General features: G+C 41.9%; 5 protein-coding genes across 6 annotated transcripts; 2 read left to right on the top strand and 3 right to left on the bottom strand.

Moving 5' to 3' along the window:
- Positions 1-26: 26 nt before the first annotated feature.
- LOC131686003 (nuclear pore complex protein DDB_G0274915-like) lies at positions 27-13,545 on the top strand. The gene has a single exon (XM_058970097.1). The coding sequence runs from the start codon at positions 3,936-3,938 to the stop codon at positions 5,259-5,261; it is 1,326 nt and encodes a 441-aa protein (XP_058826080.1). The 5' UTR covers positions 27-3,935; the 3' UTR covers positions 5,262-13,545.
- A 512-nt stretch (positions 13,546-14,057) lies between these two features.
- Positions 14,058-15,981, bottom strand: LOC131685995 (serine/threonine-protein kinase 3). The gene is made up of 3 exons (XM_058970084.1): positions 15,572-15,981; positions 15,363-15,507; positions 14,058-15,299 (listed from the first exon to the last, which is right to left on the bottom strand). The coding sequence occupies exons 1-3, from the start codon at positions 15,744-15,746 to the stop codon at positions 14,168-14,170; spliced, it is 1,452 nt and encodes a 483-aa protein (XP_058826067.1). The 5' UTR covers positions 15,747-15,981; the 3' UTR covers positions 14,058-14,167.
- A 4,017-nt stretch (positions 15,982-19,998) lies between these two features.
- LOC131685987 (small ribosomal subunit protein uS15) lies at positions 19,999-20,928 on the top strand. Its single transcript, XM_058970071.1, has 2 exons — positions 19,999-20,318; positions 20,538-20,928. The coding sequence occupies exons 1-2, from the start codon at positions 20,109-20,111 to the stop codon at positions 20,781-20,783; spliced, it is 456 nt and encodes a 151-aa protein (XP_058826054.1). The 5' UTR covers positions 19,999-20,108; the 3' UTR covers positions 20,784-20,928.
- Positions 20,929-21,169: 241 nt separating this feature from the next.
- LOC131685981 (uncharacterized) lies at positions 21,170-22,343 on the bottom strand. Of its 2 annotated transcripts, none has more exons than XM_058970047.1 (3): positions 22,100-22,343; positions 21,638-22,038; positions 21,170-21,582 (listed from the first exon to the last, which is right to left on the bottom strand). In XM_058970047.1, the coding sequence occupies exons 1-3, from the start codon at positions 22,164-22,166 to the stop codon at positions 21,289-21,291; spliced, it is 762 nt and encodes a 253-aa protein (XP_058826030.1). In that variant the 5' UTR covers positions 22,167-22,343; the 3' UTR covers positions 21,170-21,288. The 2 variants fall into 2 exon arrangements, with proteins under 2 accessions (XP_058826030.1, XP_058826041.1); XM_058970058.1 differs by having other exon boundaries at positions 21,170-21,579.
- Positions 22,344-24,995: 2,652 nt separating this feature from the next.
- On the bottom strand, positions 24,996-27,042 carry LOC131685973 (trypsin-1-like). The gene is made up of 4 exons (XM_058970036.1): positions 26,815-27,042; positions 26,015-26,287; positions 25,841-25,954; positions 24,996-25,429 (listed from the first exon to the last, which is right to left on the bottom strand). Exons 1-4 carry the CDS (start codon positions 26,974-26,976, stop codon positions 25,055-25,057), a joined length of 924 nt encoding a protein of 307 aa, XP_058826019.1. The 5' UTR covers positions 26,977-27,042; the 3' UTR covers positions 24,996-25,054.
- Between the last annotated feature and the right edge of the window lie 245 nt (positions 27,043-27,287).

The raw sequence follows: 27,287 nt of genomic DNA, 5'->3' as shown, positions 1-27,287 counted from the left end.
GAATCAAAACAATCGCACGACATTTTATAAATACTGTGTTGAAAAGATACAAATTTATTTCATTCAACCCCCTTTGTAACCCTTCAGGTTATCAATGTAGCACTAGTTGGAAAATTACCAAATTGACTTATATTCACCGTTGAGGGCTTTGTTTTGGTCAAGTATAATGCGCACCACTTGTCTGTTCCGGTCACATAGGGCTGTAAATTGTTCGCGTTTGTGAACAGTTTTGTCGGTTAAGTTAGGTGTAGAATTTATCCTCCATGGCTAACCGCAAACAATCCAAAAGCACCAGCCACTCCCACTGTGGAGGACAAGCCGAAGGAGCATTGCTTTTCTACAGAGCACAGTTCGGTGTCTTGTGGAATTCTTAGAGGGGCGCAGAGAATCCGGTTATTCGTCACCACAGTCGCAAGGGAATTTCCAATATAGAAGCATAGCTCTCTTCTTTGGTGAACAGACACTGCAGGAACAGCCAAGGATGCAAAATGCCTACCTTTTCTACGGCTGTAATATTTCAACCTACATTCTACTTTCTCATACGATGCTGCTGTCGTTCGCTAGTGCAGGACGCCGAGCGCTGTACGGCAGCCTGTGTACAAAGCATGACAAAAAAATATTGCCACTAGTATAGCCATCAGACGGGAGCGGTACAGTTTCTCTTCCCTTATTTTACCTTTTTTAATATTTTCAATCTATTTAGTATTTTTAATCACAAACGACGACGATGAATGCGGTTCATTCATGCCACGACCGGCATCAATGCTTTCGTGTGCAGACCTCTCCCTTTGACTATACAGAGAAAAGTGTACAAAGCGAGAGGGCAAACTTTACTACGCCACACTCTCACCGAGTCGTCGGAGTACAGCAGCAAAACAAAAATGTATTTTACTGCTGTATGCTGATGCGTCGCTGTAGCGGGCTGTACGGCTTGTGCAAATGTAAATATACCGGAAAAATGTAGTTTACCGGTACCGCTCGCATCCCTGGGAACAGCCAGCGTAAACACCGAAAGAACGCGTTTGAAATTCAGTATTATAAAAGTAAAATTTTTCCCTCTTCTCACTAGACCCGGAGATCGACTCCAACGTCTCCGGGTCAAACTCAGAGGGTTCATTTTCAATATTCAGTCATGCAACTGAAAACGTCAAACGAGCAAACTGCACATTCATTCAATGTAGGTTTTCATTCTTCCTTGATTATTGAATACTTTACGATGACGTCACAAATGAACTGAGTGTTCATTTTTAACAGTTCGCTTGTACTGTTTACATGAACTTAGAAAAATTCTCTACGATTTGCTTCGAGCGGCTCTAGTCGTCCACAAATTTTTCTAAGTCCATGTAAACAGTACAAGCGAACTGTCCAGAAATGTGAGGTTAACTGTGTGAGTAAAGAACTTAATTGCACGAAACACAAGTGCAGCAACGATTCAAACGCATCAAAGTTGGCCTTCGCACGATGTATGTGATGATAATTATTATTTTATATGCTTTACCAACATTTGAAAATATTTATTTAGATAATTAGTGAAATTAATATTACATACTTTACGATATTCAACTGAATAACATGAATTTTTGAATGATTATTTTTCTATTCACCACGAGTTGCATCAGGTTCATTCTCATCCTACAACAAAGAGCTTCGATTATTTTTACTCTGATTGTTACCACGCAAAACGGATATTAACCGTTGTGTGTCCGACGCGGTACCCGGGTACCTTTTTAAGTTTCAATTAATTAAATTCCTATGTTTTATGTTTTATCCATAGGAAATTGAAACTTTGTGACATCTTAGAACTTCACTAAGTCAAGCTTTTGGGTTAATAATATTGTTGATATAGTGAGGGTGAGAGTGAGGAGGGGCTCCTGAATTTTTTTACTACGTAACAGGCCGACGTGGGTACCCGGGTACCCACAAAACTAAAATGCCCATAACTAAAGTAATATCCAACCGATTTCGATACTTTTGGCCGTTTTGGATTCAGGAACTCATCCACTTTTGGACTTGGCAAAAATGAATCGGGTTACTTCATTCGGTTCCCAGGAATCCGGGTTTCCGGAAGCAGGTTCCAATGCTAGGGTACTATTTGCGAACTTCAATGGAATATTAGCAATATGGGTATCAAAATTCTTGGAATTGCATCAGTAGCCTGTATATCGTGGTTTTGGAACCATTTGGTTATTTGACCCCGGAACGGACATTCCGGAGCAGGTTCCCGTGGGGCCGTGAGTGGCCATTCCATTCCAATTCCATTTTTCAAATTGCCATAGGGTCCCGTAACAATAAAAAACAGACTTCCGAGACAATTTGAAGAGTTTTGATACCCATATTGCTAGGACATTATTAAAATTTACATATCATATCCTAGTACTGGAACATTACACCGAAAAATCCGGATTACTAAAAACCAGATCCATTATTCCGGTTCTATTGCACAGAATCAAAAAGTGGACAAGTTTCTGAATCCAAAACATCTAAAAGTGTCCAAATCGGTTAAAGGAAGCCATAGTTCTGATCATTTCAATTTGTGGGTACCCGGGTACCCTCGTTGGTCTGTTAAAGGTGTTTTTTTTGTTGGACACATAACTGTTAAGAAACAAAGCATGTCAATGACGTCAGTTGCATTGAAATAAGCCGAAGGAATGCCTTGTCGAGACCTCAAGTAGTCTTTTTTATTTTTCAATACCATTCTTTCATAAAGTGGCGCTGTTGGAAATCAATTTATTCAACTTGTATTAGGCAGATTCTAGGAGCACTAAGTTGTAAGATCCATGTATTTCACACTCAATACGGTGATCAGTAACCACTCCGGTCGAACCTGTAAATTTTCGTTTTATCAAAGGATTTTGTGTGAAACATTTCATACTAAATCGAACGGAGCTGTTGGGAAGCCCATGAAGCCTAAACCCAAAGAGCCTACCAAGTTAGTTCAATAAGTAACCAGCTATCAGATTTATTTGTCATCCAATTCTTAGTTATCAACGTTTTAATAGTTGTCGAATTATAATAAATGTACAGTTTCATATCCTTGGTAGATAATAGTCCTGCTTCCGTCCTAGGTTCGCTTGATGTACAAATTATTTATATGTAGTTCCATAACACACCATAGCTCATTAACACAGTAGTTTGAAACAGTGGACCCTTCCTTTATCACGCTATAGCTTGCATTTGCGAAAATCCTTCGAATGAAAGGCTAAACATTTTCGCATGTATATCAACTTAACCAGCCATCGCCGTATGTAGTAGATCGTGTCCCGGCCTTTAAAATGTTTCCTAATTAAAAACCTATCGAGTTTCGCTACTTATGAACGATACCTATTCGCATCTATTCTGCATCACGATGGACCTCTTCGAACGAAACGAACATCCCATCCGCCATATTGCAGAACTACAATACTTTCAAGTATCTAGCTAAACCTTCCAATTTGTCAACCGTGCTCTTCTAAGCAATAGTAAGAATAAGTTGGTCAAAACATCTGAAAACCGCTAACAACTCTTTACAGTCTAAATAATCCATCATTAGAGCAGTACATAACTGTAGTCAACCGCATGCGCCCATAAAACAAGTCGCAGGTCTCGAAAAGCAATCCAACGATGGTGTTTGGACAGGGTCACAACCGTCGCGACGCTAACCAAACCACGCTGCATCTATCATTAGAGTCGTTGTTTTCTTCGTTGCAATCTTCCGTTTGAAGCATTTCTTTTGTGCACATTCTCTCACCTCCTAATTCGCTGCTAGTTTTATTTTTTCCCACTCACACACACACTCTCTTACTTTTAAACCGAGCATTAGAATAAAAACACTACTGCCCGCTAGCCGACCAATCCGATCCACAACTACAATCTTTTCTCTATTGTTTCTCCCCTCTCTTTCTTCTCTCAAACAGGCCCGAAGAACCAAAACGTTCCGCCTGGCAAAGCCTACTTTGATGTCACCGCTAGAAGTTCCCAGCGAAACGCCAACGGCAACGACGCTCGCCAGCACAAAGATGAAACCGCCGGGTCCCTGTTACGCTAGCAAGCACAACAACATCAGCAAAAACAGTACCACCCTTCCGGTCGTTCCATCGCTAACACCCGTAAAACCGACCCCACTCCGTAAGTCGAATCCCCGGTCCTCCGGTGCAGCGCTAATCATAACCACATCTTCGCAAAGCGCTAGCGCTCGGCAGCATTCACCACCGCTCTCATCAGCGTCCTCATCCTCCTCCTCCTCATCTTCCACGTCAGCTTCATCGGCCGAATCGTCTCCGTCGTCGGTGACCACCGTCACCACTATCGAGTCGCATTCCTCGGCTTCCGGTCCGACACCGCGCGGTTTGATCGGGGAGTATCTGGCGGCCAAGAGTCGCAGCCAGCAGATTCCACCGCCTATCTTCAGTCCGACGGTTACTTCGAGCACGACGATCGGTAATGTCGAGCAGCAGCAGCAACAGGCAATGGCCTACAAGCATCCGATTTTGCTGATGGATGAGGATGAGAACGGATACGGTAGTGTGCTGTCTAGCGTTGGGAATGAGCGCAATCGTGAGGTGGAGGTGAAACTTGTCGAAGATAACTCAATTGAACTGCTCGATGCGACTAAGGATGAAGAGTTGAATGAGGGTGAGAAGGAATCGTTGATTGTGCCGAAGCCGAAGATGAATGCGTTTCATTCGTCACCACCGAAAGATGAAAGCCCTACTAAAGGTGGAACGGAGAATGGTGATGGCAGGTGTAGATTAGTAGGAAAGGTTAATCCTAATATTTTAAAGACTTGGGAACAGCTAAGAGGCGGTGGAATCGGGGGGAATGATTTCTGCGAGCACAAGAGAAAGAACTCTCGAAACAGTTTGATAACGGTGACGTCCTCGGAGAACAGTGGCGATAAGCAGAGCTGTCTGATTTTCTATCGAAATCAGTACAATGTGACGGAAAAGCCGAGTGATTTCACGGTAACCCGAATTCAGCATAGCGACCGTTCGGTCAGTTCGACTACGATTGTTGACGAAAGTACGGCCGATCCGAAGACAGTTTCTTCTACCCTTTCGATGGTAACGTCGTCGACGACTACGGAGACGAGTTCGGAGGGTTGCTACGATTTCTACGACAGCATAGACGCTGGCAGTAGCAGCGGTCAGCGTGGTGGCGTGATGATGATGGATGAAATCGAAGAGGATGGAGATGAGTACGCTATGATGGCGGCCGGAGAGGGTTTGGCCGACTTTACCTCGCTGGATCGAACCAAGCTGATGTGGTCGATCGACGTGGAATGATGGGTTGAGGTGTTAGGGTACTATCCGGGAAGTAACCTGAAAGCAATCAGTATTTTTGACAGTATGTCGGTGCGGGGAGGAAGGGATTTTTTTTTATTATAGCCTTTCCCACATAGATTGTTAGACGTGCAAGGACTGTAATTTTTATTTGTTAAACCTTGCGATTAGATGTTTCGTTCTGTCATGTTTTCACGTACTAAACGTAAATTGTTTCTGTATCCAGATCTGGAATTCTAGTCAACGTAATTTTGTTCTGGTAAATATCCGGCGGACGTTAGATTTTCTTAGCACCCTTTGTATCCCTATGCTTGAAAACACTTTTTTGCCTAAGAAATGGTAATACACGGTGACGGACGTTGAATCTGTTATTAGTAGTTATCAACGCACAAGCTTTCACCATCAAAATTTGAAGGGCCCAAAGACACCTCAAAATTGAAAAATTATTAATTTACACAAGATCTTTTTTGTGCGATTTCATCGGAGTATTCTGATCTATGGTTTGAACTATTTTTTTGCTCAAATTTGCTTCAGAGAAACAGTGTCACTCTACTATTAAAAACTACTGTAGTAATGTAGCTCAGTTGAACCAGTTGGAAATTTCTCAGTATTCAATTAATAATCAATTCAATTGTATTGATTTGTATAACAAAGATGAATGGAATATGGAGTGCTTAATGGTTGTGACAATTAATAAGACTACAAAAGCAGCCGTTTCCCTTCCGGAAGAACGCTGTAACGAATCGTGTAATATTATCTTGGTTGTCATCATCCCTATAGAAGAGAATATTGCACGATAAAGCAGAATGTCGTATATGATAAAGCTGTATAAAAGTGATTCCCGTAAGCCTGAACCAAATTTTTCTCTTCAATAAATGCTACGTTAAAAAAAGACGGCCTCAAATCTCTCAGTGCCGTTATTCGAGTTCAGGCTCCAAGTTCCATATCAATATTACAGAATTGACCGCATCAGAACAGTATAGCGATATATTGCTGGTAATCAATAGATAATCAATATTATATTATTCATCAAGTAGACGATAATTAAAACAAAAGGCTTTCTTTCGTGAGACTAAAATCACCGAGCACTTCTTGTATACATATACGGTGCATGCTGCACCAATCAACGATGGTTTGTGAGAAATCTGCAATATTCAATTAAGCGGATAAGCCGAAACGTCTTGAGATCGTCTACGAAGGAAAGGCGTGGAGCATTTAGCACTAGATGCACGTCTTTGATGTAAAGCGGAAACATCAGCAGTCTCAAGTGGCTTCCCTGGGGTACTCCTGATGTAGGAGTAAATGGTGGTGCATGGCTCTTCAATGACAAACAATATCTCTCGATCTTTGAGGTAGGATGAAAACAACTGCAAAAATGCTGTTGATTCACAATCTCTCTATTTTAAGGATTATTATATCGAGGTTCACTTTATCAAAAGTAGCAGATAGGTTTGAACGCAACGTTCCACTCTCGCGGTTAACGGCTCGTTCGGAATTTCCTCATAAAGTGAATTTTGACAGTTGACTTTTGAGCTCTAATCGTATACGTTTGTCGAGTGTTGCTCTGGTTATCATGACAATGATGTTGACTGTACAGAGATGCATCTATATTTGTGTCTGGCTCACCCAAATCTCAAGAAAGAAGTTTCACAAATCAAGCTTATATTTAATGTAAGGGAGAAAAAGCAGGGTCGCCTAGATCACTGCTGGATCTGGCGGTCATCGTGCGGCTTGAGGTGCCGCGAGCCGTCCGTCTCCTGTGTCGTTCCGGCGACTCGGATGCCCCGTGGGTTCTTCGTTCACTCGTTATCATAGACTGCAGCTCCTGGTTCTTTGTGGTCTTCTCGATACCGACATTAGCGATGGTGGTACCAAAAGCAAACGCAAATTCAGCCGACGGCGACCAGCAACCGAGTGAAACAATAGACCCAGCTTTGTCGTGCATCACTCCACTTCTTTTGTTCCTCTTCATCAACAACAGGTCACGAGAAACAGCACCCTTTTGATAGCCATTCAAAGGCACTCTTCTATTAGAAATTATTGCCGATTTTAACTCAAATCTCCTCAAGCGTGTAACTACTCAATCGGCCCACAATGTGTCGCACTGGACAGAGGTTTTCTCCGAAGGCCAGGCCTCTACTTCGTCGTACCGATCCGCGGTCAGTTTGGCCCGGGTTACACGAGCCTGAGATCCCTTTACCGCAAAAGTAACACCGCTATTTCTTTCCTCAAAATTCGACCGGATTCAGGAACAATCTCTCACCTGGTCCACGTGCTTTTCGGCTTCCTAAAGCGGGGAGAAACACCACTACTATCGACCGTACTCGGTCAACTCTTTTCTCTGACTACTACTTTTTTCCTGTCACCCGTTCTTCCGGGGATTCGTTTACAAGCAAATTGTTACTTTCAAGCGAGCCGTTAAATGCGCCCCTCTTGCAGTGCACGCTATTGTCTTATTACTCCCATCGAACATTTCAATTACACATAATACTGTAACAATGCCATCAATACCAGCAGACTGTCATAAACCAATCATTCTATCGATATTCCCGATCAAGAATGATTATTTCGCTGCCATGTCGAAAACGAATGTTATGTGTTTATGGGCTGTAGTATCTTGGATCATCATATGTTTACTACTGTCCAGGCCTGTTGGAGAAATCTGCAATAATTAATTAAGCGGATGAGAAGAAATATTCTTAGATTGTCTGCGAAGGACCGGGAAGAAATCTCCAGCACTAAATACACGCCATTGAAATAAATCAGCAACAGCATCGGTCCCAAAAAGCTTCCCTGGACTATTTTCGACATAGAAGTAGATGTGGCCTTGTAATCTCCATTGTCAACCATTATCTCTCGATGTGTGAACTAGGATCGAAGCAGCTGCAAAAACTACCATTGATTATTAATTTCTCCATTTTTTCGATTGTTGTGTCGTAGTTCACTCTATCGAAAGTGTCAAATAAGTCCACAATATTATAGCTTTTATCGAATATAAAATGAAAGTTGGATGTGCTCAAATGTAGTCCCAAAATTGCCTCATATCATTAATGGTTCTTAGAAGGAGGTAAAAAGTGGTGCACTCGCTTCAATGACGTTGGCCGTCGTCATCATACAATCCCGGGGAATTGCTTGAGGGTTTCCTTTCCGTTGTGCCCTGCGACGTTGATTTGTCTTTTTTCCCTCCTAGTCAATCCGGTGGTACTCATGCGATTGGCAAGGTGCATTTAATTGATTCGGCCATATTGTGTAGGAAAGCGCCGACCTTTTCCTTTCGTTTGCCTCGACCTTTGCTCGAGAGGATCACTGCAAACCAGCACCGCAAAACCCGAGGATCGATTCGCGCGATTCATGCTCAAAAAGCATTAAAAATCCTGACCAAACTTTCTCCCGAGGAAATCTCCAGCACCCGTCTTTTCATTCCTTTTCTCTTCTTGTGGTGGCAGTTGTGTGCGAATGTAACTCGTCCGGGCCAAATCACGAGTTTTTCACTCCGCAGAAGGCTATTATTGACGGATTTCTATGTCAGCTTTTCACCATCATATCACCAATCTTTCACCTCAAAAGGAAGCTGTCTCTGCCACGCGCAGCGCTTTTCTTCTTGCTCAGGAGAAAAACGTGCTTTTCCGCTGGGGGAAATTTTCCCCCGATTCCTTCACGCCACACGCCGTTAGCACTTGTTTGACCAGGAATTCCGATCCAGGCCTTCCTACTGCACATCTAAACGACCGAACCGGATCGAAAGAAAACAGTCGAACGACACAAAAGCCTGAAACTTTTCACTCAAACGCGCGGAACGATCGACGCATCTTTTCTGATCCTGCTTCCCTTCTGACTTTTTTTTACGTTTTTCCTTTTTACCTTTTGACGCTTTTACCTACGTTCGGTTTTTGTTGCCAGAAAAATTTTTGCTTGTCAAGCTAATGTTTTTATTCACACACCTTCTGTCCGGTATGCCGTGCACGCTTATCACATTTACCTCAAAGAATCATAATTTAATTTTATAATTTAATTCAATATGCACATTATGTTAACTATTATGTGCAAACATAAAACGAATTCGTCGTCAGTGTCGCCACACTGTTAAAAATACGATGTAACAGCACTCTGACGGCTGTAGTAGGTTTTCCTGAAAGTTAATCGTAGGAAGGGGTTATTACGTAGAGCTCGAGAATACGGACTTGAAGATTCAGGCGTCCGAGGATTGTAGAGCAATTCACTCTGGGAGACAGTAAGTCGGAGATGAACAGGTCTCGAGAGCAGTTCCTTCGGATGCCTAGAGTATCGAGCTGTACTAACTGATAACAGTTTTTGTAGCTCGGCTACTGAAATATGTTTCGCCAAGGATAATGTCGAAGTGCAAAGCGTTTGAACCGGCGTTGGACAGTCTCGATTCTGTCAATCCCATTCTGGTAGTACGAATTCCAAATACAACACCCGTCCCGTATTCCTTGAAAAATCTTCATGTCGTCGGCGAAAGATAGGCGGGGCCCTTATAATTTGATATTACGTCATTAAAGTAGAGGATGAATATTACTGGGCGGAGATGGCTTCCTTGCGGGATGCCGGATGTAGTAAGGAATGGGTGCAAATAGATAGTCCTTAAGGGCTGATTTGGAGTTGCCTTCAATCGAGTTAGTAGCGAAATCAACGCAGAAGTTGTCCATGAGATACGCTGTACGCTGCTTTCCATCAGGAAGGAAATGTTCCTGTAGTGAGTGACAGAACGAGGACTCGCCGAAGTGGTTCAAAAAGCCCGCTGAGGCATTTTTTGACAAACATCGAAGGGGAAGGCCTTCTGGGCCCGGGGAATTAGATGCTTTTAGCTTGGAATTTGCTGCAAGAATGGGAGCATTATGGAAGGCGCTCGAAAATTTGTCGGAGAACAGTTGGTGAATTTCCTTAGTTTAGGTGCCTTAAATTCCATTGAATGACATACAAGATGGTAAACCGGATTCTTTTCATTGCTCGTCTACATACTTCCAGAACGACTTGGGCTTAGCTTTCAGTTCAGTAAGTAGTGTTATCGTAATGCAAGTGTCTTATGTTGCGAAATTTTTTGGAACGCTTGGCAGTTTTTAATCGTCAAGGACGGTTGATTGCCAGGGAGGGTGTTGATTGGTACTAATTGTTCGGCACATGGCGGTCGATTAGATAGTTACGAATATTAGAAAACGTCATCGCTGCTTCGTTCACGTCGTCATTGTTAAGATTTTCGTCCGAGTTTATATACAACAGCGTGTGCTAACGATGCTGTCGTTGTCAGCGTTTTTAAAAATCGTAGACGATAGAGCTTGGGACGCCTTTAAAGTTCACTCCAAGGTTACCAGCGAGTACAATATGTAGTGGGGCATGATGACGTACATGCTGGACTAAAGGAGTCGGAACAGTGCAGCAGCAAGGATCGTAATCCCGGGTACTTGCAAACCAGAGATCCAATGTACGTTCATTCTCGTTGTTGACATTAATGATTTACCGAAGAGTTAATAAATTTACTAACTTTTATATTCTCCACTTTCTCTCGCTGCTCGGCGATCGGCTACTGTTGGCAGGAAGGCGACGGTTTCGTCCGACCGGCCGGGACTCCAACGGCCGCGTTCTCCTGCTGGTACCGTTGGCTGCTATCGCAGCGGTCCTTTTCAACTAGCTAGGGAGGTGAGCAAAGCTCTTTTGTTGGAACCTCAGGTAAATCCGTTGTCCTACCTGCTTCGCCCTCCTTTGCGATTAACTGTGCAGGGGAGCTATGTTCGTTCGGCTGATCCTCCACAGTGAGGGCGGCGTAGTACTACTGGGTCCTTTGTGTTTAGCCAGGGAAACGAGTAGCTCCTTTACGTTTCCTTTCCGTTTGAGTACCCGAACCACGACGGACACTTTTCGACGGGATTACTTGCCGTTGCACGGGCGCATTTAACTTTTTGTCCAGTGGCGGGAAACTGTCCCGAAAAAAAACTATTTACGGAAGTCTGTTCAACGCCGTGGTTCGACACTTTCTATCGCAACTACGATGGCCGTCTTCCACCTCAACCGAAAACAACCACAAACCGCCTAGTCGCATAGCTGTCATCGATGAGCAGCATAACCAGTGCACTCGTATTTTTGCAAGAGGAGAGCGGTGACCTGCCTAAATCCTATGTTACTTATTTACTATTATATAACAACATTGTCAACACCTATCTACACGCACATAACCGTTCCCAAACGCGAAAATGAACAAAAATGTACAACTTATGTCGTTTTCGCTTGAGGCAGAAACTAACTCAGTTTCGGAACTATATGCTGTCAAACCGTTTGTTTGAAGCCAGTTTCGAACCTAGGTTATGCTCCACTGAACTGAAAACCGAGTTGGGTTCCAACCTGAAATATATTTCGGGTTCGCTCGCACTACCGCTGTTTTGCGAGAACCCAACTCAGTTCCATTAAAAACGTTTGTTTGAAGCAACCAACCTGGGTTAGTGTCTAGGTTCTCAATCGAAAACGACATTAATGTGAACAGTACCGAACAGCGGTGAGCAAAGTTTTATGTAAACAAATACACTCTACGGAGTGTATATCCAAAATTAGGTATATTTCCGCCCAGTGCTAAATTGTTACCCTGACGGGTTACACCTATCTGGTTGTTGTGTAAAAGTTATACTAAATTTCAAAGTAGTATGATCAGTACAAATAACAAAAAAGGTGTTAATTGATTACCGCAGTATGACGACGAAATTGCAGCATTGTCATTGTCACCTAGAACATCCAGAGTGTATGTGAGGAGAGCGAAGATAACTGTCATGATTATCTGTCAGTGTTATTCCAAATAACCACCGACCTCTCATAATACATGGGTTTGACGGATTTGACTCGTTTGAAACAACACTGACAAGTAATTATTGTTGCATTTTTGTCAGTTGTCACACATATACTCAGAGAAGGTCGTGACATTTTTTCCGTAACACTCAACGTCTGTCACCGTGGCCACACTACAAGAAATAAAACCGTCCACATTGTGCACCAAAACCAGAACCCGGTAACTACGGAATAAGAACTCAAAACCCAGTCATTTGCTCAATAGTGATTTGCTCGAAGCAAATCACCAAATTGATGCGTTCATGTATTAACTAGAATTATATGAAACAAATGCAAGTAAACAAACAAAAAACACTGCACGAAACAGTGCGGAATCATATTTATTTTTGATAACATCTAACTTAAACGAAAAATCAAACTACTCAGAAGAAGCGAAATAATACATTCCAAAACGAATGCGAAGAATGGTAAAGTAAGCTAAAGCAGATTTTAAATACACGAAGATATATTTTTCTATACCAACCAATCAAAGTTTCCCTAACTAAGACTTGAAGGTGAATCCAGTACTGCACCACTAGCATTCATTAGCAAAACCTAGTACTACATTTTAATGGCTTCACTGCATAGAGACTACTTATAAGAAGAAAAAAAGTACTGACCTGGCTACTCACACCACTATCAGAATCAGCAGTCATTGAAACAAAGTAAAAAAAAAACAAAGAAGCGAAAATCACAAACGATTCTCGTTCTCGCTGTGATAATCAAAATTGGCAAAACAAAACCAAAAATTTGGATGAAAACAACCAACCTCTGGATCTGATGAAACTCTAGACAACTTGGTTCTGACTGTGCATGACCGGTATGTGTGCGTGTATGTGTTTGCGCGTGCGTGTGTGTAGTCATAATACTATTGCGACTACTTGTAGCGACATCTACTATTTAAAGACCAGTACTAAACTATTGTTATACGACATCACAAATCACAAGGAAGGAAGAAGACCCGCTTACCGCAAAAATCATCATCATTTAATCCGAGTGTGAAAATCATCATCCGCGAAGACAGCATGCTGTCCCATTAATCATCAACCATTAAAATAGGACGTAATAAATTATTGGTACTGGAAGCTATAGAGAGACAGAGAGATACCGGGCCGGAACAGAGCGGCAGCGGTGTAGATTCGCTTTTAGACCTTAAACCGGTGAGGTGCCCGCGAGTGAGGAAGGCTGCAAACTATCCCCAATTGCGGAGCACCCACCCACCCACACACACACACACAAGACAGAGTACTGCTGCTAAAACTAAAAACTATTCAATTTCATTATGTTATAAATATGTGTAAATACTATGGAAAGTTAGACCGTGTGAGGGAATTGTAGGAAGTGAACAAATGTTTGAAATAATGATAATAGTAACTATTATTATTACGAGTATAATTATTATGATTTGAAAAATACAAAAAACTGGAAACATGTTATATATTTCAATTAAATTAAACAATATAATAAAAGTAAAAATAATACATTGCGTGGGTGTGTATGTGGTACTAGTTTTGAAGAAGTTGCACAATACCACTTGCTTGTGAATCGGATTATCTGATCATCATTGTTCATCTTTTCAAAATAAGTACAGCTTTCGCACCCAAAAAATTCGACCCCTTGTCCAGTGAGAAACCCGCTTAGTGACAAGAGTATATGACGAAATACAAACTTTGACAGTACAGTAGTGATTCGCTGGTTGTTTACTTTTTGACTGAACCATTGTACAACTAAAAAGCATCTGGACGCTAAAATTGCATGTCAAATTTGCTTTGACAATCAATCTGGCAAGAATTAGAGATGTGAACAGAATTCTTCGCGATGTGCTTCGAGCGCATCTAGTCGTCCACCAAAATTTTCAAAGTCCATGTAAACAGTACTAGTGCACTGTCAAGAAAAGTGAGGTTAGCTGTGCCAGTAAAGAACTTAATAGTGTGTGCCTGCGTGTGATATTAAAACACAGAAAACGACCGCTGAAGCTTCAACTGTTTCAAATATAATTTCTTCCTTAGATTTAAAAGAACGAATTAAGGGACAATTTTGAAGAATCATTCTACAATTACGGCTGCTCCAAACCCACACCATTAGGCCACCTCTTCGCTCGTCTTCACTTCCGTCGGTGTATCCCCGTTCGACTCTCCGCTGCTGGCATCGGTTTTCTTCTGCCAGGCCGCTAGCAACGTTTTTGCGGAAGGTCTCGCCTCGTAGTCCTCCTGTGTGCACACGAAAAATACCTCGAGTATAAAATTGTAATCATCCGGTAGATTGAGCCCCTCCGGGATGGGAGGGCGTGTCCCCAAGCAACCATAGTCAAGATAGTCGCCCTCCTCGCCTTCCTCCAGATCCTCTTCGCCGAAATCATCATCCTCTTCATCGATAACATCGTCCTCATCTTCGTCGTCGTCTTCAACTGTGATCACACTTTTGTCGCCCTGCAGCAGACTATCATCAGCGATCGTAATAATGGTAGTATCTGTGGTCGAATCTGGCTCAGAGGAGGATTTCTTCGTCGGTTGTGATTCCGATTCTTCCTCTCGGCTAAACTTTCGCTTCTTCCCAGACTCAGCTGATACGGACTCATTCCTTTCCTGCTCTGGTTCATCATCCAACACAATGACCTCACTAATATCCAGCTTCCGGCTCACGGGATTTCCTGGTTTCCCATGAATAATAGATTTCATCACGGCATAATCCGCCGAACTGGCAATGCTTTCGTCCTTCATGCCGGGAAAAGTATGCGGCGGCAGCAGCGCAATCGTTTCGTAAATCACCAAACCAAAACTGAAAATGTCCGCTTTGGAACTGATCAACGATACGTCTTCTTCCAGCACCTCCGGTGCGGACCAGATCCCAGTGCCCACATATTGGGCATCTTTCTTCTTTTCCGTGTCCAGGAAACCTTCCGTTGTTAGGGGTAGACTGACCCCAAAGTCGCACAGTTTGCACACTTCGAAATCGTTCTTAACCAGGATGTTGAACGATTTGAGGTCGCCGTGCAGAATAAGCGCAACCGTGTGCAGATAATCGAGCGCATTTAGTGTGTCTAGCGCCATTCGTTGTACTTTGTGGGCTTCCAGCGGCCCAAGACCATTGTCATAGCGCAACTGCAATAGGTCCCCGAGCGATGTGTTGCAGTATTCCATCGCAATATATTCCTTACCAGCTTCCAACGAGTCAAAGCCCCGATAACCGACGATATTCGGATGATCCAATGATCTGAAATATACGCGTTCTTGAGTTAGTGTTACCGTAAATAAATGGGATACTGAACAACTATACCTAAGAATGTTAGCTTCCTCGGTCAATCGATCCCCGAACAATTTGGCCCGTTCCGGGGTGCCTCGTCGTGACAGCATTTTGATTGCCCATGGGGACTTGTTGGAGTTCTTCGTAGGAGACCTTTTTATTCGGAGCACGTCCACACCTTTAATATTTTATTAGGGGTGCATTGTTATTAGAGATAAAAATCCGGTGAAAAACTGACTCACCAGTTCCGAAGCCAAGCCTCTGAAGAAATGGCGAAGATGGTAGCCGTGTGACGCTAGTAATATGTCGGGCTTGTCGGTCTCCACTGCCCGAGGAATGACTGGGCATCGGTGACTGTAGACCAGCATCGCTTTGCAAAAGTTTGGCCAAAATTTTACTTTTCAGGGGAGTTTCCATTGTTTGCGGATGCGGTTCTTCGATCGAGATACGTGATTATCAACGGTGCGTCAAATGAGAACGGTACACACGATCGATGTATTAAAAAAAGGTAAAACTGGATCAATATTTTATCACGATTAACTAAAACTGTCAATGCATTGTTCACTAAAATGCCAATATTGAAAAACAAGAGGTCAACCAGACGCCGCGCACTTTCCTCTGATGATATTATTTTTGCAAACTGACAAACGAACAGAAGCCGATGGATGACAGCGGAATTGTCAATTTGAAATTTGCGAATATTGGTGGCGATAAATCATGGTGGGCGTAAAGCGGCTAACACCCAGTGAGCAAATTTTCTGGCAGAGACCGCTCTGCTACACGCCACCGAAAAATTACCTAAAATTCAGTACTTTTGATTCAATCTCGTGGTATCGTACAGGAAGGTAAAATTAGGTAAACCGTGTTGAAGGTAGTTTCCATTTAACTACGGCAAAAATAATAACTCAACCTTGAGTTTAATTTACCTAAATTCCAGTCGAATTTACCTAATTTTGAGTATACCCCAAACAATTTAAAAGTACCTTACTGCACGGAAGACCTGGACTGAGTCGAATCTCTCGTTTTGTTTTTGACAACACAAGTGCGAAAGCGACGCACAGCAAAAAAGTATCTAAATTTAAGTTAAAAGAACTTATTCTGTAGGTTATTTTATGGTTGCGTGTAAGTCTTGTTTTGGCAGCCCCACACGATAAATCGAGACTACCCATTTTATGACTGTTTCACACATTTTTGAGAATACCATTTATACGTCAAAAAGTGATTAGATTTTACTTTTGAACGAAGAGTATGTTTTACGCATTTTTGAGAATGTCAACGACGAAGAAAAATGCTTAAATAGTATACCTCACAGAGAAAAGAAAATTTACACTTTGACGTGAGGCCATTTTCAAATGAAAGTTCGTGTTGCAAACAGCATTTCTTTTTTACTTCCGCGATTATTTGTCACAGGCAAGGAAATTTGAACGAAACTTCTAAACTTCAATATAAATCATATAATGCTATGGTACGTATGCTGGTTTCTTGCTAATTTCTTTAAAATATCAAGTTTCTCAATTTTTTTAGATTGGAATCCCAGTTATGATCAAGTTTTATGTTGCAAAGTTGGAAATAACAGCTCTCGACTCTCAGTCAATCAACTACTCTACAAAATGAGTCAAAATGAGTCGATTACGGCGCATTACCTATAAATGTATTTAAATAAATTAGATAAATAAAAGTTAATGTATTTTTTTACTTCTCGGAAGGAAATTGAAAAACAAAAATTGAAGTAGGTATTTTTTACTTTTTCAAGAAACTAAAAACTATTCATTTTGCTTTGCAGGTATGAGTATAAATTACTCATTTTATACTTCGTCGAAAGAGCCAAAACTATGCATTTTTTACTTTGTTGTGTGGAGTAGAAAGTATGCAGATTCTGACGTACATTCTGTTTACTCAAAAGAGAGTAAAAACAGTATATTCTTTTTATGGGTAGTCCCAGTTTCCCACCAAAATGCGTACTTCATAGTTATAATAAAGTTTGTTGTGCAGACCCGTGCGCAAGGGGAGTGTTTTAAGGGTTCAAACCCCTCCCATGAGGGTTTTAATTTACTTTTAAAAAGTGATTTACTTCCTGTTCAGGGGAAAAAAGTTATACTACGAGTCGCTTTGACACATAAAATGTCATTTAAGTTCGGTCACTCTAGAAAATAGTCGTTGGAGAAACCAAACAAGCAAAAGTGGTGATGGTGGCTGGAAAGGGATGTAAATCAAATTGGTCGGCTTCTCTGGATCTAGTCACGTTTCGACAAGTTTCGATCTTGGCAACAGTCGTTAGTAGACCAGTTACACAGCAAAGGTCGGTCAGCGGAAGGTAAGAAGGAAATACACGAAGTCGAAGAATATCGGGATATGATAGCCTGGATAAATTATACCGCCGATGACCTCATCGTCGGAGTGGTTGACAGCTCGCGGAAATGGGCATCGGTATCGGAAGAAATACCGCCTCCAAAGAACTCTCAGCAACCAGCTATCAGATAAATAGGAACGTGTAGCGCCAAGAAGGATAAGAAACGCTGCGAAGATGGTTGTAAAAAGATGTAAACAATGTCGACAACTCCGGATCGGTTGGTATCTCAAAAGGTGACGATATTTGCAGCAGAGCTGAGTAGGTCAGATATACCACGAAGGTTGGATAGCAAGCAAGAAAAAGCAGTTATGGAAAGAAACATGAACGATCACCACAAAATAAAAAGAGCAATACAGTCCCTACTGAAGTAGTACCCAATTATTGCCCCGGATGGATGAAGACTGAGATATAGAAGAGGTTTAGGTTCCGTTTGTCACATGAGCAGATCGCTTGCCAAACTCATGTATTTATCGGCAAACTGTGAAAGTTTCTGCATCCTTACTTTCTCCGGAAGATCAAACTTGTGCTGGGCGGTGAAAAACAGTAGCCTCGGAAGCTGCCGGAAGTCCGCTTTGACATAAGTCTCATCATGCATGATGAAACAATGACACGTCAGCATACGTTATGATTAAGAGCCTTTTGCACTTTGTACGTATGTAGTTCCTCACGGTCCTTGGCTCTCTGAACGACAGACTTGGATAGATTGAAGATATTTACTCAGTGTGTTGAGAACGGAACATCGGAATTGATAGTCGAAGCATTGCATTTACAACAGTTATTGTTGTTAACAACAATTTTTATAGTAACATCAATGTTTTGGTTTCAGTACTTTCTAAGATTTTACACAAAAATGACGCTTTCGTTTTTTGTGTATTTTATTTGTTATTATCTTCAAACGCACCTTTTTCACCATGGCGTCCCATTTGACCGCTTTGTGAAATGTTTTCCAGTTTTTAAAACTTTGGTAAGGGAATATTATATATAATGTTATATATAAGAGAAATCTAGTTCAATATTTTCTATTTACAGGCTGGCAATCGTGAACTGATCTGGGCCAGTTTTTCGCTTGCGTGGTTAATTATCAAAAAAGCGAGAATAAAAGGCAACAAATGTCACGAGAATGTTTGGCGGAACATGAACATGTATCAAGTAAGTAGAAGTGTGATTCAATATTGCCACAACTGACTGCTAAAGGTTTTGTTTGCTAACTTTTTATTTCACGATTTTTTCAATTGACAAGATTTTGCTCTGTCGCCGGACAATAGTGCGAGCTTTATTTTGAATAAGGCTTCGAGTTCCCTTATGCGATGTGCTTCCGGAATCGATTATAGAAGAGATATTGTGTAAGCATCTATATACTGCGATTCAAACATTAATAAAAATAAATAAAAGAAAATAATTGATTACTTTTAAATCCCAATTATTTTGGAAATCAAATTTAACAGTGCATCTGCTGTAAGAAAAACAAATAAAATCATTGTTAAAACAATGTAAAACAAGGTTTTAACATCCAAAATCTACAACAGAATAAATCATTGTAAGTGGTTTCAGAATGTATGTTTTTTTTCACTGTTACATCGCTTAGCGACCCCCTTTTTTGAAGTAAAAATCGGGTTTACAACAAAATTGATTGTAGAAACAACAAATTTGATTGTATTTTCATTGTATATTTTGCATCATATCTGATATTGTGATATATTGTGATGTAACAATGAAAATCGTTGTAATTCCGTTATACATTTCTATTCGGGTAGCCTTTTCGCCGCCACTCTGTCAGCGGCCTTAGGGTGGGCGTAGTTAAAGGCTAGTTTACAGTTCGGAAAACGTGTCACGGGATTTGGGTCCCTGTGTATTTTAAATGGAGCTCGGGATTTCAAATCCCGTGACGGGAAATGAGTCTACACAAAAATGACAGTTTTCCTGAAGTGTAAACCCAACCGCGGGAAACATCACGGGATTTTAAAACTCTCCACACAGAAATCCGGCCGGGAACAATTCAACACAAATTGTTTCCGACGGGGAAAATAGTATTTTTATAAGGTTTGCAATTCGCTGTAAGTTTGATACTGTTTCTATTTTTAAGAAGCAGCAGTGTTTTGGTCTGACAGTTTGGAGAGATTTCGGCGGGAAATTTTCCCTGATCATATCCCGACGCAAATCCCGTGCGAAATCCCGTGATCCATTTCCCGAACTGTAAACTAGCCTTAAGAATCAAGACCGCAGGGTATTACTCCGACACCGGATCTTTGCTGACAGCACTCGCGAGCTCCGACTGTCAGTGTCAATTTTTCATTTTTCGCATTCCGCCTTGACAGCTGTCACATACTCACTCTTTTTCCCGTGTAACCTCATTGAGCAAGCACGCGTTTTTCGTTGCCGTAGTGTTCCGACCGTTTTAGGAAAGCAGAACCTGAACCAACCGCCTCGGAATGGGTCGTATGCACGCTCCCGGTAAGGGTATTTCCCAATCGGCATTGCCGTACCGCCGCTCGGTTCCTTCCTGGCTGAAACTGAATGCTGATGATGTCAAGGAGCAGATCAAGAAGCTTGGCAAGAAGGGTATGACCCCGTCGCAGATTGGTATTATTCTACGGGATTCGCACGGTGTTGCACAGGTCCGGTTTGTGAATGGCAACAAGGTAGGTGATTTTTGAACGTGGAACTATTGTAAACAAATAGTTTAGGGATCTCAGAAAGTTTCCAACAAAAGAAAGGTTATAATTTTGCCCCGTTTGAACTCGAGAGGCGCTGCAATCGCTCGCTTTGTTGATGTTAATTTTGGACGGAAATATGTTTGTTTACAATGTTTTCTAACACCAAAGAAAATTATGTGAATGCACGATTTTTCAATCTTACAGGTCCTTCGCATCATGAAAGCCGTCGGTCTGAAGCCAGATATTCCAGAGGATCTGTACTTCCTTATCAAGAAGGCCGTCTCGATCCGCAAGCATTTGGAGCGCAACCGTAAGGACATCGACAGCAAGTTCCGTTTGATTTTGATTGAGTCTCGCATTCACCGATTGGCTCGTTACTACAAAATCAAAGCCGTGCTGCCCCCGAACTGGAAGTACGAGTCGAGCACTGCCTCGGCCCTAGTTGCCTAAAGAAGGGTTGCAGGAAGTTTTTTTATATAATTCCCATTCACTGTCCCTCCAGAGGAAGGATATGTTACACAAACGTTCAAAATATGTTTGCGGGGGACTTGTAATGCTAATATTAAAGGAATAAAAGTACAGAAAATAAGGAAAACTGTTTTAGTGCATCCTGAAGTCACCATTTAATAATAGAGGAAAACACTTGTTTAAAAAATACTACGGATTGTATGCTTCAATAATCCTGTGGCATTCTACAATAGAGCACTTTTCAGAACGATCGTTTTCCTTAAGTCTGCTGATCGCACTGACGTCTAAAAATTAACATCCCAAAAATAGGTAAATCTTGATAAAAATATACATACAATACTTTCGGATTACAAAAAGCTACGACTCAATATTTTATGTTACCTGTAATAACTAGAAAACGTTTGAATTCAAACGAACGATAAATGACTATATTAAATACACAAAAAAGGATCCTAAATTAGGGACAAAACACACTCAAATCGATGGGTTACTTAAAAGGATTCGGGGTAGCTTTAAATTCTTTCTGTTTGCGCAATAGCTTCACTTCGCGTTCCTCGGCTGCCCGGCGCTCTGCCGCTTCACGTTGAGATTTTTCCTCTTTGGCCCGCTGCAACTCGGCGTCAAACCTTTTGCGCTCCTGAAGTCTAGACGACATCCTTAGGTTGAACGGTTCCTGCGCAAGCACAGTTTTAGGTAGCTCCGGCTGGAAGGGTTGCTCCTTCAGAACCTTTGCGTCGTTTGCCCGAAACTTAGTCGGTTCAGCTTCTTTAGATCTTTCCTGCTGCAATGTAAAATACATTAATACTAAACATCTCTATTCTACAAATGTAAATCACCATTTTTTTCGCTTGATCGGCAGATTTTTTCAGTCGCTCTGGTTTCATCTGTTTCGGTGTAGTAGGAATGGTGAATTTCGGTTCGGTATTTTCCTTTTTCGTGGTATGTCGAAAATTTGGAGCCGGTCGTGCGTGGAACTTTTTCATCTCCTGCAACTGCATGCTTTCCTTTTCCCGCAGAGCCTGTCGCTTCTGTTCGTAGACCTGGGCATAGCGGTAGGCTCGATCGTACGTTTGCTCGCTACAAACCTTCGTCTTCGTCTGCTTCATCTGCATGGCTCCAGCAGTGGGTTTTACCGAAGTACTCGAACACGGTTCCGATTGTAAGTCCTTCAAATCCATTTTCTCGATCTTAATCATTAAAGGATCTAAATGATGTTTTTCTCCGTTTATGCCACGATCTGAAAGAACAATAGGTTAAATGCACAATGGTCGATCGGTAAATAGCTGTCTACAACTTACAGAAAAAGCTCCCCGAGTTGTTCAATCCGGGATCACCGATGCTGATGTTGTCCCAATCGAATTCCATGTTTTTACGAGTATTCCTTGTATTTTCGTCGTAGTCTATTTACACTAGTACGTTCTAAAATCTGAATTGTCGAAAATAATCACGATTTCAAATCGATTTCCTTGGAAATTTCGTCAGTTTTCTACTTCTTCACGTAACGTATTTCTCGTTGGGCTTGTTGTTCGTGTGCCTTGACAGTTGTTTTGCACCGCGGGCGCTTTTGGTGAGCATTTGAAATGGGAGCTTTTTCGAAGCGACATCACAAAAGAGATTGTAACCGACATTATTGTTCGAAACATGGCGGGATTGCAACTTTTTGGGAGTACACTGTTGTATAAATTTACACAAGTTTGACCTAAAATCATAAAAAAATTTTGACTTTTTGGTGCACGTGAAAAAAATTGTTCAAGCGGATTCTTACTTTCTTCGATTCAGTTAAGATTTTCATTAAATGGCGATAGAAGTACATAAATTGAAACGTTACTAAAAATGTATTGTTACTATGTTTTAATTACCGCAAGGTTCTACTGTATCGATTTTGTTGGCTATTTTCGGCAAATTTGAGACTAAGAGAAACGAAAGCAATGAAATTGAAAGACGGATAGGTATTCTAGAGCGAATCAGCTATAAACTTAGAACGGAAAACTAGAACTAGGCAGGCTCATCAATAAGTAGTTCAAGCACAATAGGATCGGCGCGACGCATCTCTAAATATTGTCAGATTGATTGTCAAAGCAAAATTGACATGAGATTTTGACGTTCAGATGCTTTATAGTTGGACAATAGTCCAACTAGTGGAGGTCCAATTAAAGGGGTCCACTCAAAAAGTGTCCAACCAGCGAATCACGACTGTATAGGGTGATGAACCCATTTGCACCGTGTTGCTATTATCACCCTACCCATTTGAAGCCGTTGGAACGGTGTCTGCCATCTTTGTTCAACGCACTGAGTCAAATGGTAGCGCAACAACAGGGGCACTCGATTCGAGTTTTCGTTGCGCTCAAACATGAGAATTTTACTGTTTTCAGCGCATTTGTATTATTATATTATATTATATTATATATACGTATATTATTATATTATATATACGTGTACCACATTCTAGGATGAGTCAATAAAATGTTCGACATCTGCGATTGACTCTCTTTATCGGATCCTGTACAGTCGTTTCCAGTACGTTATTCAAAGTTTTTCCCACTTCCTCGTCCTTCCCTTTCGGTTTTTATCGTGCCAATGCCATTTTTGTAGGAACAATCGTGATTCGCTGGTTGGACCACACTCTGTCCAACTAACGACTTTGATTCGCTAGTTGGACCTACTGACAGGCGTTGAAAACTCTTCAAAGGAGGCCCCAACAAGCATTTTGGCTGGATAATGGCTTAAACAGTTCTTGTTCAGCTTATTCTCACTGGTTAAAAGCTTGTTCAGCTTTCGTTGTTTGTTGGGGCGTTAATAGTGTAAATGCATCTGTTCACAGTTCTAATTGTCTTGTCAGTTTGATCGTCAAAGTGTGACGGCGCCGATGATTGGGTGGTAAGCGTGACCGCCACTCACCTCAGTTGGTTTGGGTTGAATCCCAGTCGAGGTCGTTGAGATTTATCAGAGGTGAGAAAAATCTGAGGTCTCGCCTTCCTTCGGAAGGGAAGTAAAGCCGTTGGTTCATAAGTTGATGGGTCGATATCTAGTCCAGATAGTGGGAGTCGTCACCTCTCTGACGTCGGTGTTTGGCCTCGTAGCGGAAATAGGCCGACGGAAAATAACCAGAACTAGAAGAAGAAGAAGAAGATCGTCACAATGAATTTGACATCAGATTTTGACATTCGGATGCTTTTTAGTTGGACAATGGTCCAACTAGCGGAGGCCCAACTAAAAAGTGACCAACCACGACTGTACTCAGACTTTGAAAACACACCGTTCGTAGTGATTTTGGTCACGAATGATTCATTACGATTGCCCCAAGAGCATATGGCCTGCCAAATCAGATACAAATTAGAGATGTGAACAGATGTATTTACACTACTAAAATTTCCTTTGGTGAGTTTTTGACGTCTGTCAGTCAGCCAGCTATCGAATCAAATTCGTTAGATGGACTGAAGGTATTGCCCAACCAGCGAATCATGACTGTACTTTTAAGCGAATTTCGGCAGTTTCTTCCGATTGAAATGGTCATCCACAGCAAACTTGTCTTTACAGGTGAAATCTTCCTGTTCCAGCGACTGTTTCAAATCCGCTTTGATGTAGGTCTTATCAGCAATGACACAGCAACGGTATTTCGTTAGCAGTTTTTTGCCAAGATCCGCGGGTTCCACTTCGAGATCGAAGAGAATCAGCAAACCGTTTGGGGAAAAATTCCGGATTGCAACCTGACTCAGTTTCGGGGTCACGCCAAAATGGCGCGAGATATTCTCCCGTGTTCTGTTTAGTAGAATGCAACCGTTAGTGAGAACTTTTAGTCGGCGAATACTAGAGCGGATTTTGCGGACAATTAACTACCGACATTTGACTCTTCGACAAATTCTTGATAAATTTTCAGAAGACAACTTTCGAACTCGTCTGTTTTACAGTGATGATTGATATTCTGTATCAACGCGCTGACCTCGATAATTTATTCATACTGCATGTACTATCTACACTATCCTTGTGGACGGTAATCTGATAACAAATCGTCAATAATGACATCTTTGCTATTCTGTTAGGAAATGATAAGAGTTGCACACGATAGCGCAGCAATGAATTGCCGATAAGATATGCTCGCCGGTCGCTGAGACCCCCAAAAATTTTCCAGCTCCAGCAACTGTTCATTAACAGTCGAAAATAAAACCGATTTAGACTATGTAATAATTTATCACTTTTATTGTCACATTCGTCCCTAATTTATCACTCACTCCCAATCGCACATAGTATATGTATTACAACACATTCGCGGTAAAGTATCTCCACAGTATACAACAAAGCGCCAGCGCAAACCATGTGGCGGTAATGCTACCTCTGCTGGCGCCATTCCTTTCGATCCACTGCCGATAGTACGCAACATCGGAGTAGATTCCTGGATAGCCAGGTTTTGCACACTCGACTCCGTGGGATACAACGCCGGCCAGCACACCATTGCACACCAATGGACCACCGGAATCACCCTGGCACGCATCCCGTCCGCCTTCGAATTGGCCTACGCAGAACATTCCTGGTTTGAGTGAGCCATTGTAACTGTTGGGCTTGTTGCACTGGTCCAATGGTTGAACAGTAATATTCACAGCCAGCAGCTGTTCGGTGGCGATGTTTTGACCCTGTTGAATGTGAATGGATTGGTACAAATTCTAGCTCAGGTTAAATATGCTATCTTAAGTCGTTTTCGCTAGAAGCGAACTCAGGTTAGTTGCTTCAAATAAACGTTTTTGATGGACGTGAGTGGTGTTTGAGCGCGCCTGAGATATATTGGAGGCTAAAACCCAACCCGATTTTCGGTTCATTGGCGCATAAGCTAGGTTTGAAACTGGTTTCAAACAAACGGTTTCGACAGCAGTTAGGTCCGAAACTGAGTCAGTTACAACCTCAAGCAAAAACCACATTACTTGTGTCGTTTTTGTGTAACTGAGTCAGATTGCAACCTCAAATGCTGTCGGTTCAAAAATTTGGCAGCAGTTGGGATTAGAATCTGACACAGTCTAGCTTCAAGTAAAACGGCAATAGATACTTACGAATTTGATCGTGCCCCACCCACTGGTTTGGCAAATAGTTCCCGCAGAGGGCGTTACTGTCGTGAGGCTTATCGAGCGGAACGTTGGGTGCGTATTCGGGATTGGTTCGGTGAGCTAAAAGTGGAGGCGTTGTTAAGGTTTTCTAGACGCAAGGCTAACGCGAAATCAACTTACAATCAATATCCCAATGTCGTGCTCAAAGTTTTTTGGATTATATTTTTCGTGAATGACAACCCGAGAGATATCCCGTATTTCAGTGCCAGCGGCTTGCATCCGGTTAACATTACCTCCAACCACGCGGAAGTAACTTGGTGCCCGTTTCAGATTGTTGCTGTCCACCAGACAGTGAGCGGCTGTCAGCACGGTCCTATTGTTTATCAGGCTACCGCCGCAGAAGTGGCCGCTGCCGAACGATGCCTGGTCGGTTGTCCTGCGCCTGATTGAAACCTTAAATGATTTATTTGTAGTTTTGTAGTGAAGTCCACTGAATTTGTAAAGAAATAGGTTGCATTGAATTAATCTCATTATGTATGTAAAAGCAAAACTGGCTACTCATTTTCTAAAAAGATCAGTCATATCGTTGCGATTGTCCCCAGTCATGCAATCAACTCTACTCAAGCTTATAAGATTAAGTATTTCCAATACAATTTTTATCACAGCGAAAGTAACAATCAAATGATTCAACCACTTCAGAGAATAGAGTACTTTGAATGACTAACAGTTGCGAAACAAGGTTTTCACGAACTTCATCTACACTTACTATGCCAACAGATCAACTAGATAAAATATAATTAGATCAGGTTGAACCTTATCAAGTAATTGGAAATATTTTCCGATTACGAACTTTTCTTCACTAATACCAGCAGCGTGGAAATGCTTATCACCGTGAGAAAATGACTCACACCTTGCCACAATCAGTGACGTAAGAAAATTAACAATGCCATGTTCAACGGACTGTAGTCATCCAAGCTCACCTGATGGCTAGTCGAATTGGCGATTGCCGGAAATCCACCCACGATTCGGGGATCGCTGTTCGATACTTCAATCGGTGACGTCGCAGCACCGGTCATCATCAATAACAGAATGGACAGGCATGTCACTGCAGTTCCTACCACGACGTTCGATTTCTGAAACATGGCGCCGAGTTTCCGACGGGCTGCGTAAGGTTGATAGTGTAAGGCGTGCACGTCTCGCGCCCACAACGATCGCAATCAAACTGACTGATTGGAAATTTGGTACCGACGATATCGAACGGAGATTCCAAAGCGTAAAGATATCCGTTATCAGTTGTCGATGGTACAATACGAGCACTTCGATACTCGGTCGTTATCTGCCATATGTTTGGTTTCAGGGGCCTCTTGTGGGATTTTCGAAAGCGTCAAGGTGGTTTGATAATCATAACTCGCTTCCTCTTAAGATGTTTTACGATTACTAATCTATCGGTGGT

This window comes from Topomyia yanbarensis, chromosome 1 (genome assembly GCF_030247195.1).
Source record: "Topomyia yanbarensis strain Yona2022 chromosome 1, ASM3024719v1, whole genome shotgun sequence".
Taxonomy (NCBI): domain Eukaryota; kingdom Metazoa; phylum Arthropoda; class Insecta; order Diptera; family Culicidae; genus Topomyia; species Topomyia yanbarensis.
This window is presented reverse-complemented; position numbering and strand designations above follow the sequence as displayed.